At 45.3% G+C, this 23,347-nt stretch overlaps 1 protein-coding gene across 1 annotated transcript in view; it reads left to right on the top strand.

The window, feature by feature from the left end:
* LOC136633619 (sialic acid-binding Ig-like lectin 9) overlaps window positions 1-23,347 on the top strand; it is a 49,221-nt gene that overhangs the window by 21,049 nt on the left and 4,825 nt on the right. Inside the window, exons 3-5 of the mRNA XM_066609378.1 lie at window positions 768-797; window positions 2,953-2,982; window positions 20,912-21,040. Of these exons, the coding sequence (XP_066465475.1) occupies window positions 768-797; window positions 2,953-2,982; window positions 20,912-21,040 (189 nt within the window). The remainder of the gene's footprint in view (window positions 1-767; window positions 798-2,952; window positions 2,983-20,911; window positions 21,041-23,347) is intronic.

Raw genomic sequence — 23,347 nt, 5'->3', positions numbered from 1 at the left:
CACACAGAGACAAAGTATACATACGGCTGCTTCTGGTTTAGCTGCTAACCGAGTCATGTTTCAAGGCTCTTAAAGGGATAGTTGTCTTCTGTCTAGAGGAGTTGTATGTTGATTTACAGAGTAGTCACTTATAGATGATGCCCAAAAGACCTTTTTTTTCCATCTGTAGGAGCTGACCTTTGACTTTTCAGAGTAGGTGCCTAAACCAGGTGTGTAAATGGCAGTAGTATCTGGAAGAGAATTTTTTGCATATTTTTCTTGAAGTGACTTTAGGAGGTATTCCCATCTCAGCTTATCATAGCATAGATGGGAGACCGCTGGCATGGCCATCAACCACCTGTCTGCGTGTCTACAGAAAGAGCCGCACTTCTACTTAAAGTGAATGGGTGATATGGAAACAGCATAGCACAGCATTGCTGTTTCCATAATGCTACTAGTAATGGAAACAATGTAGCGCACTGTGCTTTGCTGTTTTGTAGCTCCCATTTATTTTAATGAAAGCTACGCTCTCGTCTCTCAGAGATTCTGGGTTTTCTATCATGGCCATGAAAAACTGGGATGGAAATATCCTTTTAAAATCTCCTAAAACCTTGCTGGATTTCCACAAGGGAAATAAGTTTTCTAGTAAAGCTGTCCTTAGCTGTTAGTTACTAAAAATCGAAACAGCAATAAAGAATAATTTTTGAATCTCTACTTTTTTGCTGTTTAAATCAGATTTTGGCTCTTCCTTTTTTAATTATAACTAATTTTACCTATTTTTGTTGCAGCTTCCCCATCAGACAAGGAGGATTCAAATGGTAATGTCTTACTAATATAATGCTAAATTCTTTCACTGCTTCCCTTCACATCCTCAGTCAGTAAAATGCTACAATTCTATTAACATGAAGCCTCCAGTAGGTAGAACCAGTGGTGTAGCTAAATATTTATGGACCGTGGTGCATGTGATATAGAGCGGCCCAAAAATCATCACCTATCTTGCTGTGTCAGTCTATCACCATTCAGGTTCCAGGGAAAGCTGGATGGCCAGACAGCTGTCACTCTGCTATTCCCAGTTTCCACAGAAATCACCTGCATCACCTCCATTGTCTTGGAAGTGTTGATGTCCTCAGGCTGGAGGAGCAGATGTCCTTCTCCTACAAACAAGGGGGCAGTGATAAGAATCTACTATTTTGTATATGGCCTTGGCTCTCTTTTGAAGCAAGAAACATGATGCAGACAAACCAGCACCAGAGATAGATCATTGAGAAAATCCATAATAGGGATAATGGATCAGTGGAAGTTCTGAGCGCAATAGCAGTTAAATTTTTATGACTGGGGGGATGCTGAAGACCTAACGCATTCACTCCCGTCATTATGCAACCTTCGAAACCCACCAAATGGCCTATATTAGTAGTAGTTGATCAGTTGCAGATCATGTTTAATACCCTCACATAGCTGGGATTAGGATATGCATCATGGCAGCCATAATTTTCCCATGGGAGCACCTCCTGGGGAAATATGTCCAAAAACTTAAATTAGGTTTCCATCGAAGGGGCCTGTGCATATATTCAACATACCACTTAATGATGTCAAAAGGAGGCCGGAAGGGGTGTTGTCCGAGGAGACCTTAAAGCAGAAAGAAATCCTCTCCCATGTGTTAGACCTCGGAGATTCACTTATGGGAATGGCTGCCCATTGTTCCTATGATTCGGCACAAACAGGACTTGGACAAACCCTCAGGTTGGTATCTTTCTGGTAATTTATCCCTGTTTATTTTTAGTACTGCTTGTGTGTATGCCTGTATACTCTTATACTTCAGTGTAACAGCCTTTTTATATATCCTTTGTGTGTGTGTATATATATATATATATATATATATATATATATATATATATTTACACTGTTAGTCTTTTTTAGCATAAATCTGCATTTTATTAGTTAAGCCTTCTCTATTTTAAAAAGATTCACACTCCGAAGAGATTGTCGTGATTATTCAATCCTATGTCCAGCTCACCTGAATAATAACTTGGTGGTGGCAGCATGTGTGTGAGTGGCATTGTAGAGTGCAGGTGTGTTTTTGACCGAGTCCGGAGGAGATTTGTGCTTTCGGTCTGCATGTGGCAGGACCCAGTGGAAGCTGGTTACAAATCCATCTCTAGTCTGTTGACTACACAATTCTGCTAGAGTGATCAGACTTTGCCATGACAAATTGGAGTTAGAGCGATCGTCTCTCCCCTCTCCTCTGCATGACAAATTGGTGGCAGCAATATGATTTTTAAAATGTTTGTGCCAGAGTTAATTGATTAGTCACTTATAGATGATACCCAAAAGACCTTCTTTTTCCACCTGGAGGAGCTGACCTTTGACTTTACAGGTTAGGCCCCTATAGCAGGTGTGTAAGTGGCAGTAATATCTAGAAGACAATTTTTTGCATATTTTTCTTGGAGAACAGTGACTTTAAGGGGTATTCCCATCATGTCTTATCATAGCAGAGATGGGAAACTGCTGGCATGGCCATCGACCACCCGTCTGCGCGTCTACGGAAAGAGCTGAAATTCTAATTAAAGTGAATAGGAGCTACGGGAACAGCATAGCACAGCATTGCCATTTCCATAATGCTACTAGCTATGGAAACATTGTCGTTCACTGTGCTATGCTGTTTTGCAGCTTCCATTCACTTTAATGAGAGCAGCCCTAAGCGCTCATCTCTTTCCGACAGATAGAACAGAGATTCTGGGTTTTCTCATCATGGCCATGGAAAACTTGGATGTAAATATGCTTTTAAAGTCTCCTTAAACCTTGCTGAATCTCCATAAGGTGAATACGTTTTCTAGTAAAGCTATTCTTAGTTACTAAAAATGGAAACAGCAATAAAGAATGCTTTTTGAATCTCTACTTTGTTTTTTGCTGTTCAATCAGATTTTGGTTCTTCCTTTTTAAATTATAACTAATTTTAACTATTTTTTGTTGCAGATTCTCCATCAAACAATGAGAATTCAAATGGTAATGTCTTACTAATATAATGCTAAACTCTTTCACTGCTTCAATTCATATCCTCGGTCAGTAAAATGCTACAATTCTATCATAGAATGGTAGAGTTGGAAAGGACCTCCAGGGTCATTGGGTCAAACCCGCTGCTCAGTGCAGGATCTAATAAATCATCCCAGACAGATATTTGTCCAGCCTTTGTTTGAACACTTACATTGTAGGATAACTCACCACCTCCCAGGGTAACCTGTTCCACTCATTGATCAACCTCACTGTCAGAAAGTTTTTTTCTAATATCTAATTTGTGTCTTCTCCTTTTCAGTTTCAACCCATTGCTTCTAGTTTTTTCTTGTGCAAATGAGAATAGGGCTGATCTCTCTGCACTGTGACAGCCCTTCAGATATTTGTAGACAGCTATTAAGTCTCCTCTCGGCCTTCTTTTTTGCAAGCTAAATATTCCCAGATCCTTTAACCGTTCTTTATAGGACATGATTTGCAGATCACTTACCATCTTGGTAACTCTTCTTTGAACTTGCTCCAGTTTGTCTATGTCTTTTTTAAAGTGAGGTGCCCAGAACTGGACACAATGTTCCAGATGAGGTCTAACTAAGGAAGAGTAGAGGGGGATACTTACCTCACATGATCTATACTCTATGCTTCTCTTAATACATCCCAGAATTGTGTTTGCCTTTTTGGCTGCTGCATCACATTGTTTACTCATGTTCAGTCTATGATCTGTTAGTATATTCAAGTCTTTTTCACATGTGCTGCTGCTTAGCTCAATTCCTCCCAATCTGTATGTGCTTTCTTCATTTTTCTTGCCTAGATGTAGGACTTTGCATTTCTCCTTGTTAAATACCATTCTGTTAATCGCTGCCCACTGTGCAAGCTTTTCTAGATCTTTTTGAATACTCTCTCTCTCTCTTCCCTAGTGTTAGCTATCCCTCCTAGCTTTGTGTCGTCTGCAAATTTGATCAGTTTCCCATGAATTCCCTTCTCCAGATCATTTATAAAAATGTTGAACAACACGGGGCCTAGGACAGAACCTTGTGGTACCCCACTTGATACATTTTTCCACTTAGATGTGCAGCCATTTATGACCACTCTCTGAGTACAATCACTCAGCCAGTTGTGAGTCCACCTAAAAGTTACCTTGTCAATCCCATATTTCGTCATTTTTTCAATAAGTATAGTATGAGATACTTTGGCAAATGCTTTACTAAGGTCAAGATAAACGATATCCACCACATTTCCCTGATCAACGCAGTCGGTGATACTGTCAGAGAAGGAACGTAGATTAGTCTGGCATGACTTGTTTGTTACAAACCCATGCTGGCTCTGATTAATTACTCTATTTTCATCCAAGTACTTGCATACATGCTGTTTAATAATTTGTTCAAAGCTCTTTCCTGGTATAAAAGTCAGGCTCACAGGCCTGCAGTTTCCTGGATCCACCTTCTTCCCTATTTTGAAGAAAGGGGCAACATTTGCTCTTGTCCAAGCTTCTGGGACTTCTGTTCTCCAGGAATTTTCAAAGATTACGGCGAGTGGTTTAGCAATTACCTCTGCTGCTTCCTTGAGTATCCTAGGATGTAATTTATCTGGACCTTGAGACTTGAATTCATTTAAGTTAGCTAAGTTTTCCCTCACCATCTCTCTGCTTACAGATAGTGTGCATTCTTTTATTACCCCAATAGCACAGGGAAGATCAGTTGATGTTCCATCTACTTTCTCAGAGAAAACAGATACAAAATAGAAATTTAAAAGTTCGGCCTTCTCAACATAATTGTTAACTAATTCACCATTTTCATCTTGTAAGAATCCAATAGCATCTTTGACTTTTCTTTTGCTTTTGACATCCCCCCCCCCCCCAAATCCTTTCTTATTGCTTTTGGCCTGTATTGTAAGACTCAATTCATTATTAGCTTTAGCTTTTCTGACACTTGCCCTACAGTTTCTGCAGACCACATTATATTCTTCTTTAGATATTCCCCAGGTTAGATATATGAACCTGAAGCCACCAGTAGGTAGAACCAGTGGGGTAGCTAAAGACTTATGGACCATGGTGCATGTGATATAGGGCGGCCCGAAAATCATCACCCATCTTGCTGTGTTAGTCTATCACCATTAAGGTTTCATGGAAAGCTGGATGGCCAGAGAGCTGTCACTCTGCTATTCCCAGTTCCCACAAAAATCACCTGCATCACCTCCATTGTCTTGAAAGTGTTAATGTACCCAGGCTGGAGGAGCAGATGTCCTTCTCCTACAAAGGGGCAGTGACGAGAATGTGGTAATTTGTATATGGCCTTGGCTTTCTTTTGAAGCAAGAGACACAAGGCAGACAAACCGGCACCAGAGATAGATCATTGGAAAATTCTTTAATGGGGATTATGGATCACTGGAAGGTCCAAGCGCTATAGTAGTTATTTTTTTAACGCATCCTCTCCCGTTGTTATGCATCCCTCAGAACCCACTGAATGGGGTATATGCATAGTAGTTGATCAGCTGCAGATTGTGTTTTGTACCCCCAGATAGCTGGGTTATGATATGCATCATGGCAGCCATAATTTTCCCATGGGAGCGCCTCCGTAAATTGGGTTTCCAGCAAATTTGGCTGCGCATATATTTAACACACCCCACGATGATGTCGAAAGAAGGCTATTGGGAGTGCTGTCCGAGTAGACCTTAAAGCAGAAAGAATTCCTCTACCATGTGTTAGCTCTCCGAGATTCGCTTAGGCAAAGGGTTGCGGATTGTTCTCATGAATCCGCACAACCAGGACTTGAACCAACCCTCAGACTGGTGTCTTTCTGGTGATTTATCCGCGTCTATTTTAAGCTCTGTTCGTGTATGCCCCTTTTACGCTTATACTCCAGTGCAACAACCTTTTTGTATATCCTTTGTATATCATTATATATGCACTGCTAGTCTTTTTTAGAATAAATCTGCAATTTATTAGTTAAGCCTTGTCCGTTTTAAAATGATTCACAGAGTTTGTGGTGGCTATTTAATCCTGTGTCCAGCTCACTTGAAGAATAAGCTGGTGATGGCAGCGTGTGTGTGAACGGCATTGTAGATTGCAGGAGTGTGTTAGATCGGGTTAGATTCTGACCCAGTGGAAGCTGGTTACAAATCCACCTGTAATCTAGTGACTCTACCCTCACAGTTCTGCTAGAGTGATCAGACTCTACCATGACAAATTGGACGCAACAGTTAGAATGATCGTCTCTCCCCTTTCCTCTGCGTGACAAAATGATGGCAGCAAGAGGTTTTTTAAAACGATTTTGTGCCAGGGTTAGGCGATTAACTCTTGTTTAGAGGAGTTGTATGTTGATTCACAGAGTGGTCACTTATAGATGATACCCAAAAGATCTTTTTTTTTCCATCTGGAGGAGCTGATTTAACTTTTCAGGTTAGGTGCCAGTAGCTGGTATGTAAGTGGGAGTAATATCTAGAAGACAATTTTTTGCATATTTTTCTTGGAGAACAGTGACTGTAAGAGGTATTCTCATGATTCTCGTCTTATCATAGCAGAGATGGGAAACCGCTGGCATGTCTACTGATCACCTGTCCACGCGTCTACGGAAAGAGCCGCACTTCTAAGTATTGTAAATGGGAGCTAAGGAAACAACATAGCACAGCATTGTTGTTTCTGTAATGCTACTAGTTATAGAAACAACGTAGCGCACTGCTTGCCGTCTTTCTTTTTGAGTTACAGAAACAGCTTAGCTTGCCTGCTAGGTCATTTCCGCAAGTCCAAAACACCTCCAGCTGCCAACATTCAGCTGAGCCGGAGGTCAGTGATGCCAAAGCTAGAGATGGGTGTGAGTCTTAGAGGCAGGACTCACATCTATCAGGCTATCATGGCATATCTTGTGGATCTGCCATGAAAGTCTTGGATCTGTTACTCTTTCAAGTACGCACTGTAGTGTATGAAAAACCTGTCATGTTATGTGAAGCACTGAGCGACACATACATACCTGGCAGTCCACATGATGGAAAAGAGAATGTAATTCATTAGACCCGTCCATCTTCTTCTTCTATTACTTCACGGGTTGGTTCTGAAGATCACGTGCGCCAGAGTAGGTGCTTTCTGCAGTGGTCTTCTTTTCATAATGGTCCCATGATGATGACCTTTTCAATGACAAGAAGAAAGCCAATTCGCAAGTGTACATCACAGTATCCTACAATGTAAAACAGCAAAAATTGTGCTGTCACTTTATATATGGTCTGAGACAACTTGTATACAAATCCATTACTCATAAGAAATGAGGATGACGTTTTGATCATCAAAAGCAATCATGGCGTTTAGCAGAGTAATAAGCGGACACCATGACTGATAGGGACAATACAGCTGAAGAGGCAGTCAGAACTGCTACTGTATACTGCCCATGCCTCCCATCTATAGATATTATGTATATGTGCCTATTTTTCAGAAAGAAAACAAAATAATAAAACAGCGTGAAAGGTTTATGTTTACTTTGGATTGATTTTTTAAAAAACTCTAAAAAAAATTAAAAGTGAAACTCACTGAAGGTGCAGGTGATTCATCTGGCACAGTCTGTTGACAACACGCGTGATCACAGAGCACAGCACTAAACTACACTCAGCAAATTTTTCCATGTACCATTTTCAGTGTCAATCCACATTACAATGGCCATTCTGAGCCACTTCCAAGGTGGCCTGGTCTTTGGTGCCCAAGTAGGATGGCCTAGTATTTCAGAAACTGACATCTTGTGGGTTTTTCTCATGTAAAGCCACTCTCACACATGCTTGGCTGTATTTATAGCTGTGCTGAAAATAGAGTAAACGTAGCGTTTTTAGAAGCACATATGTGACAGTGGCCAGTGGCGAGAGTATACTGAGAATGAAGTGCTCAATGAAAAACATTCTGTGGACGTAAACAACTCATAAAGGGGTCAGAGGAGGCTGTCAAGAATCCTTCTGAAGAACACGCGGTGCAGAGCCAAGCAAATCACAAATGAATACAATGCTTGTGCTCCAACTAAATTGTCAGCTGTACAGAACATGTCGGCACCTCCCTCTAGTTTTCCACAACTACAAGAAGCTATTCTGTCCGCATCTGCCAATATTTCTGCAGAACAATTATAACACCGATAGGAATCTAAATGATGACAAAATGCTGCGGTTCTGGAAGTTAAAGGAATTCCACTGCACTACTAGAAGGGAAGAGGGCCCAGGCTGCTTGGTCAGGTACGGCAGTCGGCCCCAATGATTTTAATTTTAAAATCTGTTTAATGAAATAAAAACAGTACATACTCACGTCCTTTGTCATTTCCCGGCAGCTGCAGTCGGTGCCACTGACCCTGCTGTCTGACTTCCAGGTTATGTAATCATATGTTTGTCACATGATCCCTGCGGATATTCCCCAATCACCCAGATCAAGGATTGTCCACAGCAATCATGTGTGTCACATGATGGCATAACCTGGAAGTCAGACAGTGAGGATAGTGGTGCCGACTACAGCTGCTGGTACATAAGGGCATTGATAGAAAGAGGGGCCCACTGACATATCTTGTATGATCTTAAGGAAAAAAAATATAAAGATGGCATTTAATGGTGGAACAACCCCTTTAATCGTGTATTGTAATACACGTCACCGAGGCAGAGAGATCTAAGGAACCTAAAGAATTACCTTATCACAGACAAAAAAATCCCTTTACGATAAAAAGTAACTTTTACTGATCAATTGTTAAACATATCTGAATCAAGACAAACAAACATAAAATAAAATGGAAATCTTAACCTCTCAAATTTACTTATATAGAGGGATCAATCATCTAAGTATGATCAAACCAGAATCAATAACCCTATGTCTTGGTTGTAGTGGCTGTAAAAGCTCAATCCATAGCTCTATTGGCTCCAATAGGTCAAAACAAGGTATACAACAGTCTCTGATACCATTCAGAATATTGGCTATAGTGTAGTGACTCTGTTGCCTTAATCACTAAAGCCCTCCAGAGTAAATACTCTAGTATATTGGCTCTGTTAGCTCGTGTACTGGCTCTATTGGCTCAACGCATTTCCTTTCTTAAAAATGTCATCAGGAACCCCAATTGTAAGAGGCGACATCACAGGAAAATAGCAGAGAGAAAAAAATTTAAAAATGTCATCTAAAAAATAGACAATATGTCTATCAGATCTTGAATAGAACTGGATATCACCCCTATGATAAGTAGTAAATAAAGCCGGTCAGGTAGAAAAATAAACAATGGATGTAAAGGCAGAGAGAAAGAGATAAAGCCACTAACCCTGATGGTGGACTAGTAGCACCTGATTAGTCTCCTGGAAAGTCCTGTTTGTACCCTCCCAGCAGGGAGGACCCAATCAAATTGAGTGGGCATCAATAACTTCTCCATAGCAACCATAGATTGCCATGGAGATCCATTATTTTACCTGACAACAAACAACACCTACCAGATCGCTGCTAATATAGCGCTCAACAGGTAAATAACAATTCTGCTGTAGTGCAAATAGTCATTCCAAGGCAGAATATACTGCCGATCTGTGCACACAATGAGCATAAACAGCGCGACTCCAGGTAGAGGAATTCAATGGTGTATATGTCATTTCAAGGGGCCATCCCCATTGTTAGGTCACATGAGTTGTCATGTGGAACATCACATGATTGGAGGCGCAGTTTCACAGAGTTGGTCATATGATTCATCCCATGACTGGTCACATGACAAGGGGTGTGGCTATCTGTCAGTGACACAATGTAAATGAGATTCCAGATAATGAATCCTATAAGACATCCAGTGACCCAAATAGGCATGGTTTCGTTACGATTTATGAAGATTGCATAGTGCAAGAATTGCTGAAAGCACACATTGATAATATTTAACAGAATCATTAGGAATAAGTAGACGTACAAGATACAGAGCGTATAATATCACTATAACATGTTCTAAAATAGAGAAAGTAGTAGATTTCATTATTATCTCCCCATCAAGAAATGTATAATGAAAGAGGGATATTTAACACTTCTCTTCCCAAAGAAATATAGAAAACTATATATTCCTAAGATTTAAACCCTATTGATATTGGTAAGTTGTATTAGAGTATAGTTGTAAATTTGCAGCATTCGAGACAGCGGATTAGAGTTTGGGCCTTGTCACAGTGGCTCTGCCGTCTCGCACCCGGAGGGTAACCGGTGACATGTCCAAGGGCTGAGGGCAGGTTATTACATGGGGAAACCCAATATTGGATTACCTTCATCTCTTTTGTCATGGGTGATGCCACTGTTTCTTCTGCAGCGGGGAATTTCTAGATGGTGGAGTAAATCTCTAGCGCAGTTTCCGTGGGAGAATTCCTGGTTGTCGGAGTAAATCCACACAAACACAGGTACTTTTTAAGACACGGCCTCTGGAAACAGATGGGTGACCAGTCGTTTAACTCAACTTTAGCAACAAATACAGTTCCGCAGTTAACTGGACAGGCGGTGTGAAAGGGAGAACTCATAGGACGTCAGGAGAAAGCACAGCCACAGTTATCTGTAGGTCCTCCCCGATACCACACTCTCTTCTCTCTCCTAATCCCTACCAGTCCAAACTCACAGTCAGGTTCACGCTCTGGAACTCCTGGGGATAGTAGTTCCTGACAGCAATTAGGTCATTCTCTCTGCCTCTTCCATTTTGCACCACACATGTTGAAGGTACCTGTGTGGAATTCCTGAAGACCTCTCTGCTGCAGGTCCACAACAGAACGCTCCAACAGACACACTCTCACTCCCAGATATATAGTACGGTCACATGACAGACAAAAAGATATATAACCCAATCAGTCAACCCCTCCAGTGCTGCAGCAGGGCAATACACACCATTCTTGCAACACAGAAGACACTGACAAGACAAATGCATGCATACAGTTATGGAGGGGCCCCGTGGTACTGGGCCACTACCAATTCAATAGTTTTTGACAACAAATGCAACAAGGTAAATATGTATCCGGTACCTATTTTATAATGCATCAACCTTAATATAGACGCGTGTAGTTTAATTGTGAAATCTCCTAAATACCCTTCAGTAGCAAGGAGTAGTCTAGAAGGGGATGGGTGTAAATCTACCTGTTAGCAAAGTCCTGTCTATCTAGAGGGGGAGGCATAATTTCCACCTCAATGAAGTTACAGAAATGAATTGAATGACAGTGTTTTATTAAGACCATTAGGGTGGACACAATTTATCCTGTAGATCCAGGCTGTTTCCTTCTGTTGTAATCTCTGGTTGAGATTACCCCGTTTACCAAAGGCGTAACCCTTTATCGTTTCAATACCTTAAAATTTTATTTGACCTAGGTTACCACTATGAACCACTCGCATTTTGGTTGCCAGGGGGTGTTGTCCTCTTTTCTTATGTTCCTTATATGTGCCAAAATACTTCTCCAGAATTGCTGGACCGTTTTACCTACATAATTCAAAGGGCAAGTACATGTAGCAATATACACCACGTTGGAAGAGCTACAGTTAGTAAACTCCCTAATAGTATAGGATGTTTGCATTGAGGCGCTCACAAAGCTGGTTCCTTTTTGAATATGTATACACACAAACAGTCCACACAGGAATAAGTACCCATAGTTTGTGATTGATTTAGCCAAGATGGATTTTTATGAGGACTTAAATGGCTCCTTCAAATTCCTACCCCTACGAATTGTCAAAGCTGGTGTAGCTGGTATTAAATTTTTGATGTCCTTATCCTTCTTTAATACATCCCAGAATCTTTCCATCTCGGGTACCCCATCATCAAATGTACCTATTATTCTCAAATTAGTGTCCGAGTCCTGTACTCGCGGACCAACAGATCAGATGTCTTCAGTCGGCTAGCAAACTGAAAGGTATGTTCCAAGATGTCAGTTAGGTAAATCTCTACCGTTATTTAGAAACTCAGAATCAGTAGTGCAGTTCCTCCTAACCCTTAAAAATTGACCTTTCGGTATCCCTCTTTTTAAAGGGGCTGAATGAAAGCTTCTCTAAGACAAGAGGTTGTTTATGGTGGTACATTTATGATGGAATATCGATACCAATAGGCCTTCTGCTGTTTTATTGATATTGATGTCCCAGAAGGATAGAGAGAAATTATCAATTTCAGATGTGACCCTGAGTTTTAAATTGCTCTTAATTGAGATGTTGTATGAAATTTTTAAATGAAGGGAAGTCACCAGTTCAAAGTAGGAACACATCATCAATGAATCTGAGCCAAGGTGGGATCATATTGGTCCATTGAGCACATTCATCAGAGAAAACAATTTTTTCCTCCCTCCAGCCCAGGTATAAATTAGCGTAAGAGGGAACACAAGGGCTTCCCACCGCAGTACCCCTGAGCTGGTGATAGTACTGACCATTACATAGAAAATAATTGTGGGTTAGGATGAACTTTAGAAGATCCAACATAAACTGTTTGTGCTCTTTATAAAGTGTACCTCTTTGCTTCAGGAGATAACTATTTGCCTCCAAACCCTCCTCATTGGGTATAGAACTATAGAAAGCCTCAATGTCTGAGGCTCGCTAAAATTGTATGCAGCTCCACATAAATATCCTCAATTTGTCACAGGGCATCAGTAGTATTCCTTACAAATGAGGGCAGAGATGTTACAAAAGAACGTAATAGCTTATCAATAGAGATGAGCGAACGTACTCGTCCGAGCTTGATACTCGTTCGAGTATTAGCGTGTTCGAGATGCTCGTTACTCGTAAAGAGTACCACGCGATGTTCAGGTTACTTTAACTTTCCTCTCTGAGACGTTAGCGCGCTTTTCTGGACAATTGAAAGACAGGGAAGGCATTACAACTTCCCCCTGCGACGTTCAAGCCCTATACCACCCCCCTGCAGTGAGTGGCTGGGGAGATCAGGTGTCACCCGAGGATAAAAATCGTCCCCTCCCGCGGCTCGCCTCAGATGCGTTGTGAGATAGCTGAGGGACAGTGGTATCGTGTTGGAGCTGCTGTAGGGAGAGTGTTAGGAGTTAGTGTAGGCTTCAAGAACCCCAACGGTCCTTCTTAGGGCCACATCTAACCGTGTGCAGTAGTGTGGAGGCTGCTTTTAGCAGTGTTGCACATTTTTTTTTTTCGGTATATCGCCCGTGCAGAGCATTGCGCCCTGCAGTAATACTCCAGGGAGAGAATTGTGTAGGCAGGGCCAGAAGACATATATTATAGATTGAATATACGCAGTGGTCCTTTGGAAAAAAATCTTGAAAAAAAATCTATTTGGGCTGCCTGTCACTGTGCTCAGTGTTCTGGGTCTGTGTCTGCTGGGGGTAGTAGTTCTCCAAATAAATACGCAGCCAGCTAAGTGTTACACCAGGCTTGCGCCAAATTATTTCCTGGCTCTGAAATCACCGGTCTGTTGCAGTTAATAACAGTGCAACACTGCAGTTCCGTCACACAGTCTAGGGAGAGAATTGTGTAGGCAGGGCCAGAAGACATATATTATAGATTGAATATACGCAGTGGTCCTTTGGAAAAAAATCTTGAAAAAAAATCTATTTGGGCTGCCTGTCACTCTGCTCAGTGTTCTGTGTCTGTGTCTGCAGTAGTTCTACAGATAAATACGCAGCCAGCTAAGTGTTACAGCAGGCTTGCGCCAAATTATTTCCTGGCTCTGAAATCACCGGTCTGTTGCAGTTAGTAACAGTGCAACACTGCAGTTCCGTCACACAGTCCAGGGCCAGAAGACATATATTATAGATTGAATATACGCAGTGGTCCTTTGGAGAAAAAATATAGGAAATAAATCTATTTGGCCTGCCTGTCACTCTGCTCAGTGTTCTGGGTCTGTGTCTGCTGGGTGTAGTTGTTCTACAGATAAATACGCAGCCAGCTAAGTGTTACAGCAGGCTTGCGCCAAATTATTTCCTGGCGTTCCGTAAGCGAACTCAGCCTCCAACCACAGGCCAATAAGCGGCACATTTAATTACAGTGTTGTGTTTCTGCATTCCTGGTAATACAGCATGCTGAGGGGTAGGGGTAGGCCTAGAGGACGTGGGCGCGGCCGAGGACGCGGAGGCCCTAGTCCGGGTGTGGGCACAGGCCGAGCTCCTGATCCAGGTGTATCGCAGCCGACTGCTGCAGGATTAGGAGAGAGGCACGTTTCTGGCGTCCCCACATTCATAGCACATTTAATGGGTCCACGCGGTAGACCTTTATTAGAAAATGAGCAGTGTGAGCAGGTCCTGTCGTGGATGGCAGAAAGTGCTTCCAGCAACCTATCGTCCACCCAGAGTTCTGCGCCGTCCACTGCTGCAACTCTGAATCCTCTGGCTGCTGCTCCTCCTTCCTCCCAGCCTCCTCACTCCATGAAAATGAGACATTCTGAGGAGCGGGCAGACTCCCAGGAACTGTTCTCGGGCCCCTGCTCAGATTGGGCAGCAGTGGTTCCTCTCCCACCAGAGGAGTTTATCATGACTGATGCCCAACCATTGCAAAGTTCCCGGGGTCCGGGGGATGAGGCTGGGGACTTCCGGCAACTGTCTCAAGACCTTTCAGTGGGTGAGGAGGCCGATGACGATGAGACACAGTTGTCTATCAGTGAGGTAGTAGTAAGGGCATTAAGTCCGAGGGAGGAGCGCACCGAGGATTCTGAGGAAGAGCAGCAGGACAATGAGGTGACTGACCCCACCTGGTTTGCTACGCCTACTGAGGACAGGTCTTCAGAGGGGGAGGCAAGGGCAGCAGCAGGGCAGGTTGGAAGAGGCAGTGCGGTGGCCAGGGGTAGAGGTAGGGCCAGACCGAATAATCCACCAACTGTTTCCCAAAGCGCCCCCTCGCGCCATGCCACCCTGCAGAGGCTGAGGTGCTCAAAGGTCTGACAGTTTTTCACTGAGAGTGCAGACGACCGACGAACAGTGGTGTGCAACCTTTGTCGCGCCAAGATCAGCCGGGGAGCCACCACCACCAGCCTCACCACCACCAGCATGCGCAGACATATGATGGCCAAGCACCCCACAAGGTGGGACGAAGGCCGTTCACAGCCTCCGGTTTGCACCGCTGCCTCTCCCCCTGTGCCCCAACCTGCCACTGAGATCCAACCCCGCTCTGAGGACACAGGCACTACCGTCTCCTGGCCTGCACCCACACCCTCACCTCCGCTGTCCTCGGCCCCATCCAGCAATGTCTGTCAGCGGAGCGTCCAGCCGTCGCTAGCGCAAGTGTTGGAGCGCAAGCGCAAGTACGCCGCCACGCACCCGCACGCTCAAGTGTTAAGCGTGCATGTAGCCAAATTTATCAGCCTGGAGATGCTGCCGTATAGGGTTGTGGAAACGGAGTCCTTCAAAAGTATGATGGCGGCGGCGGCCCCGCGCTACTCAGTTCCCAGTCGCCACTACTTTTCCCGATGTGCCGTCCCAGCCCTGCACGACCACGTTTCCCGCAACATTGTACGCGCCCTCACCAACGCGGTTACTGCCAAGGTCCACTTAACAACGGACACGTGGACAAGCACAGGCGGGCAGGGCCACTATATCTCCCTGACGGCACATTGGGTGAATTTAGTGGAGGCTGGGACAGAGTCAGAGCCTGGGACCGCTCACGTCCTACCCACCCCCAGAATTGCGGGCCCCAGCTCGGTGGTGGTATCTGCGGCGGTGTATGCTTTCTCCACTAAAGCACCTTCCTCCTCCTCCTCCTCCAACGCAACCTCTGTCTCGCAATCAAGATGTGTCAGCAGCAGCAGCACGTCGCCAGCAGTCGGTGTCGCGCGTCGTGGCAGCACAGCGGTGGGCAAGCGTCAGCAGGCCGTGCTGAAACTACTCAGCTTAGGAGATAAGAGGCAAACGGCCCACGAACTGCTGCAGGGTCTGACAGAGCAGACCGACCGCTGGCTTGCGCCGCTGAGCCTCCAACCGGGCATGGTCGTGAGTGACAACGGCCGTAACCTGGTGGCGGCTCTGCAGCTCAGCAGCCTTACGCACGTGCCATGCCTGGCCCACGTCTTTAATTTGGTGGTTCAGCGCTTTCTGAAAAGCTACCCACGCTTGTCAGACCTGCTAGGAAAGGTGCGCCGGCTCTGCGCACATTTCCGCAAGTCCCACACGGACGCTGCCACCCTGCGCACCCTGCAACATCGGTTTAATCTGCCAGTGCACCGACTGCTGTGCGACGTGCCCACACGGTGGAACTCTACGCTCCACATGTTGGCCAGGCTCTATGAGCAGCATAGAGCTATAGTGGAATACCAACTCCAACATGGGCGGCGCAGTGGGAGTCAGCCTCCTCAATTATTTTCAGAAGAGTGGGCCTGGTTGGCAGACATCTGCCAGGTCCTTCGAAACTTTGAGGAGTCTACCCAGGTGATGAGCGGCAATGCTGCAATCATTAGCGTCACCATTCCTCTGCTATGCCTCTTGAGAAGTTCCCTGCAAAGCATAAAGACAGACGCTTTGCACTCGGAAACAGAGCCGGGGGAAGACAGTATGTCGCTGGATAGTCAGAGCACCCTCCTGTCTATATCTCAGCGCGGTGAGGAGGAGGAGGAGGAAGATGAGGAGGAGGGGGAAGACACAGCTTGGCCCACTGGTGAGGGTACACATGCTGCTGGCCTGTCATCCTTTCAGTGTGTATGGCCTGAGGAGGAGGAGGAGGAGGAGGAGGAGGAGGATCCTGAAAGTGATCTTTCTAGTGAGGGCAGCCATGTTTTGCGTACAGGTACCCTGGCACACATGGCTGACTTCATGTTAGGATGCCTTTCTCGTGACCCTCGCGTTTCACGCATTCTGGCCACTATGGATTACTTCGTGTACACACTGCTCGACCCACGGTATAAGGAGAACCTTTCCACTCTCATACCCGAAGAGGAAAGGGGTTCGAGAGTGTTGCTATAGCACAGGACCCTGGCGGACAAACTGATGGTAAAATTCCCATACGATAGCGCTAGTGGCCGAAGGCGCAGTTCCGAGGGCCAGGTAGCAGGGGTGGCGCGGAGATCAGGCAGCATGTACAGCACAGGCAGGCCAACACTCTTTAAGGCCCTTGACAGCTTTATGGCTCCCCAGCAAGACTGTGTCACCGCTCCCCAGACACGGCTGAGTCGGCGGGAGCACTGTAAAAGGATGGTGAGGGAGTACGTAGCCGATCGCACGACCGTCCTCCGTGACGCCTCTGCCCCCTACAACTACTGGGTGTCGAAGCTGGACACGTGGCCTGAACTCGCGCTGTATGCCCTGGAGGTGCTTGCTTGTCCTGCGGCTAGCGTCTTGTCAGAGAGGGTGTTTAGTGCGGCTGGGGGAATCATCACGGATAAGCGTACCTGCCTGTCAACCGACAGTGCCGACAGGCTAACACTGATCAAGATGAACCAAAGCCTGGATTTCCCCAGACTTCTCTTCTCCACCAGCGGACAGCAGCGATACCTAAGCAATACGTATTATGCACCCGCGGATGGAAGCATCGTTCTGTATCCCCATCAAAAACGGGGACCTTTTCGCTTCATCAATCTGTGTATAATATTCCTCCTCCTCCTGCTCCTCCTTCTGAAACCTCACATAATCACGCCGAACAGGCAATTTTTCTTAGGCCCACAAGGCTCAGTCATATAATTTTTCTAAACAATTTTTATACGTTTCAATGCTCATTAAAGCTAGAGATGAGCGAACGTACTCGTCCGAGCTTGATGCTCGGGCGAATATTAGGGTGTTCGGGATGTTCGTTATTCGTAACGAACACCACACGATGTTCGGATGTTCGGGTTACTTTAACTTTCTTCCCTGAGAAATCTTTTCTATATGCGCTCAATGGGGCCGGCGGCAGCAGCGCCAACCCCATTGAGAACATATAGAAGACAAATCCTTCTTCTCTGCCACAGCTGTAACAGCTGTGACAGAGAAGAACGATGTTTGCCCATTGAATTCAATGGAACCGGCAATACAGCCGACTCCACTAAATGCAATGGGCTGCCGGCGATCGCGGGATGAATTGTCGGAAAGGGGTTAAATATATAAGCCCTTCCCTGCAATTCATCCAGAAATGTGTAAAAATAAAAAATATATATATACTCACCTGGTGCCGGCAGACGGAGTTCAGCGCGGCAGGCTGCAGTTCTCCTGAACTGCTCTGAACAGCTGTGAGTAGTATTCAGCAGCCGGGGATTTAAAATCCCCGCCTGCTGAATAAGATGCCTCTGAATGGTCACAGCCTGACCAATCAGAGGCCAGCCCTCACTCACACCCATTCATGAATTCATGAATGGGTGAGTGAGGGCTGCCTCTGATTGGCTCAGGGGCAGGAGAGCTGCCTGATTGTGAGTGAGGCTGGCCTCTGATTGGTCAGGCTGTGACCAATCAGAGGCATCTTATTCAGCAGGCGGGGATTTTAAATCCCCGGCTGCTGAATACTACTCACAGCTGTTCAGAGCAGTTCAGGAGAACTGCAGCCTGCCGCGCTGAACTCCGTCTGCCGGCACCAGGTGAGTATATATATATTTTTTATTTTTACACATTTCTGGATGAATTGCAGGGAAGGAGGAGAACGATCGTTATGCTGACAGTGCGGGGGGGGGGGGGGGTCTCACTCTTGCCGCTATTGTGGCTTAATAGTGGGACCTGTGAACTTGAGATGCAGCCCAACATGTAGCCCCTCGCCTGCCCTATCCGTTGCTGTGTCGTTCCCATCATTTTCTTGAATTGCCAAGATTTTCACACATGAAAACCTTAGTGAGCATCGGCGAAATACAAAAATGTTCCGGTCGCCCATTGACTTCAATGGGGTTCGTTATTCGAAACGAACACCCGAACATCGCGGGAAGTTCGTTTCGAATAACGCGAACCCGTTTTGGTGTTCGCTCATCTTTAATTAAAGCGTTGAAACTTTCACCTCAACCAATTTTTATTTTAACTGGGCTGCTTCTTGGCCTAGTTACCAATTAAGCCACATTAACCAAAGCGATTAATGGGTTTCACCTGCCCTCTTGGTTGGCCATGGCCAATTTTTCTGATGTACATTAGTACTGTTGATACAGCAATTTTTGGGGGCCCTCGCCTACAGTGTAATCAAATTAATTTTTAGCCCACCTGCATTACAGCTGACGTTACATCCGCTGTGTTGGGCAATGCAATGGGATATTTTTATGTACCGCCGGTGGGTTTCAGGGAGCCACCCATGCTGTGGGTCCACAGGGAGTTGTAAATGCATCTGTGTCCACTTCTAAAGAACCCCGGTCTGACTGGGGCATGCAGTGTGGGCCGAAGCCCACCTGCATTTCATCTGACGTTAGCTCTGCTGTCCAGGGCACTGCAATGGGATACATTTATGTACAGCGGGTGGGTTCCAGGGAGCCACCCATGCTGTGGGTCCACAGGGAGTTGTAAATGCATCTGTGTCCACTTCTAAAGAACCCCAGTCTGACTGGGGCATGCAGTGTGGGCCGAAGCCCACCTGCATTTCATCTGACGTTAGCTCTGCTGTCCAGGGCAATGCAATGGGATACATTTATGTACAGCGGGTGGGTTCCAGGGAGCCACCCATGCTGTGGGTCCACAGGGAGTTGTAAATGCATCTGTGTCCACTTCTAAAGAACCCCAGTCTGACTGGGGCATGCAGTGTGGGCCGAAGCCCACCTGCATTTAATCTGACGTTAGCTCTGCTGTCCAGGGCACTGCAATGGGATACATTTATGTACAGCGGGTGGGTTCCAGGGAGCCACCCATGCTGTGGGTGCACACGGAATTCCCATTGCGGAGTTGTACCTGCCTGTGACTATTTATAAAAAAACGCGGTCTGACTGGGGCATGCAGACACCTTGACAGAATGAATAGTTTGTGGCACATAGGTTCCCCATTGCTATGCCCACGTGTGCAGCTCCAGATGGAGGTGGCACAGGATTGGATTTCTCATTGCTTCTGTACAGCATTGTGGACTACCGCCCCGCCCCTTTTAAAGAGGGTCGCTGCCTTGCCGTGCCAACCCTCTGCAGTGTGTGCCTGCAGTTCCTCTGGCAGACGCACTTATAAATAGACATGAGTGTGGCGTGGCATGAGGGCAGCTGAAGGCTGCGCAGGGACAGTTTGGTGTGCGCTGTGGACACTGGGTCGTGCAGGGGGGGGTTGGTCAGCATGTAACCCAGGAGAAGTGGCAGCGGAGTGTCATGCAGGCAGTGATTGTGCTTTGTTGGAGGTAGTGTGGTGCTTAGCTAAGGTATGCCATGCTAATGAGGGCTTTTCAGAAGTAAAAGTTGTTGGGGGGGGGGCCCACTCTTGCCACTATTGTGGCTTAATAGTGGAACCTGTGAACTTGAGATGCAGCCCAACATGTAGCCCCTCGCCTGCCCTATCCGTTGCTGTGTCGTTCCCATCACTTTCTTGAATTGCCCCGATTTTCACAAATGAAAACCTTAGCGAGCATCGGCGATATACAAAAATGCTCGGGTCGCCCATTGACTTCAATGGGGTTTGTTACTCGAAACGAACCCTCGAGCATCGCAAAAAGTTCGTCTCGAGTAACAAGCACCCGAGCATTTTGGTGCTCGCTCATCACTACTTATCAACATAAATGCTAATGTTCTGTGATAGATTGTCCACACCGGAGTCAATTGGTCTACATTTCAATCCTGTATTGTAGTAGTGTCACAGCACATGAAACTCATCATTGCTATCTTTGTTGTTTGTACAGTTAGAGCCGTGGATTTCTCCATTATTTTTTGGATAGTTATTGGGAACATTGCCGCCTTCATTCTCATTAATGTGGCGTCCTATTTCTTCTTCCCAGCACTGGACACATTAGTTGGAAGCTCTTGGTGGGGGGATTTAAAAGAACAAGAGGGAGCTCCATAACAAGAAAATAAGTCATATCTAGAACATTTTATTTTAATTATTCCTATTGAAAAATTATGTATTGTATGATGTAGTAAAAGACTATAATATTAAGTGGTGGGACATCCCCTGTAATCCTGTATTGTATTAGTGTCATACCTGATGAAACTCATCATTGCCATCTTTGCAGATTGTACAGTAAGAGCCGTGAATTACACCATCATTATTGGGATAGTTATCGGGAACATCGCCGCCTTCATTCTCATTAATGTGGCCTCCTATTTCTGTCTGAACAGACACATGGAGAAAAGACAATTAGGTAAGGAAGGACAATATTTGGCTGCACTGAGCACAAAGCTCTATGGTTTTCGATCCATATAAAATGTTGAACAGCTTTTTAAACATTTTGCTAGATGATTATATATAAAGCGGCCATGGACGAGAAAAATGTGTAAAGATAGTTATAGATGTACTAGTAGAAAGCCCGTACAAGGATGGCGACTGCAATATATATTATATATATATATACCCTGTTTCCCCGAAAATAACAGGCGTCTTATATTAATTTTTGCTCCCAAATATGCGCTACGTCTTATTTTCAGGGGGTGTCTTATTTCGCTGCGGCAAATCCGTCTGTGGCCGCTAATCCCTTAATTGGCCAACTTTGTGGACGAAATTTCTCAGAAATCTCGTCCACATGGGACAACGAATCTGTCACGGCAAAGCTGGGAGAAGCCGGTGTTGTGGTGCGGATTCACGGGCCACAGAAACGGAAAAACGTGCAGCCAGGTCGCTTCAAAACAAGCAGCTGAGTGCCGTGGGTTTTGAAGCAGCGCTTTCCCGGCAGAAATCTCGCTTTTTATCGCTGTGGCCCAACTGCGAGATTTCCGCTGGAAATACGCTCTGTGAGAACCCAGCCTTAAGAATCACACACAGGTTGCCTGACTCACACACAGAGCCATAAAAAAATAAGGGCTGTAAAGTAACGTACCTGTCTGCAGACAGAAGTTCCTGTACCACTTGTAAGCAGGGATGGTATTGCAGCTTCCGGCCACCAGGGGGAGCTCATCCCAGCAGACATGTACAGCAGGAACTGAACGTACAGTATGGACTTTTCCAGCCAGCAAGGGGAGCTCACAGCAGCACACTCGTACAGCACAGCAGGGACAGGATAACAGCAGACTGTCTGCAGATCTACCTATACATCTGGAGGTAGGAGACAACGAGGATGGCAGCAGGGGACAGGCCTCTTGACTTGCCTGCACACTTTACTATGACTTACTATCAGGGGGTGCCTTATATTTGGGACTTCTGCAAATTTCAGGGGGTGTCTTATTTCAGGGGGTGCCTTATTTTCGGGGAAACACGGTGTGTATATATATATATATATATATATATATATATATATATATATATATCGATGCTCAGGAGCAACTTGCCTCAGCTTTGCAGCTCTCTGTTCTTCACTTCTGTTGGTTCTTCGTTGCCTCATTCTCCCTGCTTGTGCAGATCAGTGCTCCTACTATTATATATTAAAGAATGTACTATGATTTCACAGAACTTAAAGGGGTTGTCCCACTTCTAGCTGTTTTGCTGCAGGAAGCAGACAGCTCATTGCACAGTGACTCAGGTTGGTACTGCAGGCTGAGTCCCATTCACTTCAATAGAACTCAGTCTGCAGTACCAACTCGGGCCACTGAGCAATGTACACAGCTGTCTGCTTCATGCAGCAAAACAGCTAAAAGTGGAAAAACCCCTTTAGGTTAGGAATATGTTAAATCACGACTCTGCCACTTCATTAAACTATCATTGTAGAATCTCACTAGATGATTGATGAAAAAGTGAATAATTTTTTTATGTAGACTTGTGTGTTTGATTGAGAGAGGCAGCTTTGTGCCGCTTGGGCAAATGTGGTTGTTGTAAGGCATGATGTTTATTGTACAGGATGGACCACACAATGCATATAAAAGCTGTATAAAATAAGATCTTTGTTGCCCATAGCAACCAATCACAGAGCAGCTTTCTTGTTACCTCAGCATGAGGTATAGAGTGTAGTTACATAATGCATCCACATGAGGGAAGAGTTGTTTTTATAACAAACTCACCACATCAAGTTAAGATTTACCTTTTAAGCTGCTTTACAAAAAGTAAATGTAGGAGTGATTGCTAGGAGGAGGGGAAAATATATTCTCTCTCTCTCTCTCTCTCTGGCCGCCTGACGACGGGTGGGTCGGATCCAGCGGCGAGGATTCTCGCCGCGGGACCCGACCGGAGCGCCTGCAGAGAGAGGCGCACTTACCCGCGCCCGCGGCTCCGGCTGCCGGGTGAGTGACGTTTCTGTGCGGGGCTCGCAGAGAAATAGGACATGCCTCGGTTTGTTTGCCGCGTGACATTTTGCGCGGCCAAACCGCGGCCGTCTGCATAGGAGTGCGTATTGTAACGCACTGCTATGCAGGCTTTCAGTGGCGGAAATCCCGCCGCGGGATTTCCGCCCGTGTGCAGGCAGCCTCTCTCTCTCTCTCAATATATACATATAAATATAGGTAATGTCCTTCAGTCAGTAACTTGTAACTAAGTCAGCATGAATGTATTAAGTGTATACTTTTTTAATGGATAAAAGTGAATT

The sequence above is a fragment of the Eleutherodactylus coqui genome, chromosome 6 (genome assembly GCF_035609145.1).
Source record: "Eleutherodactylus coqui strain aEleCoq1 chromosome 6, aEleCoq1.hap1, whole genome shotgun sequence".
Classification (NCBI taxonomy): Eukaryota; Metazoa; Chordata; class Amphibia; order Anura; family Eleutherodactylidae; genus Eleutherodactylus; species Eleutherodactylus coqui.
Note: the sequence above shows the minus strand (reverse complement) of the source record. Positions and strands in the feature narration are given on the sequence as shown.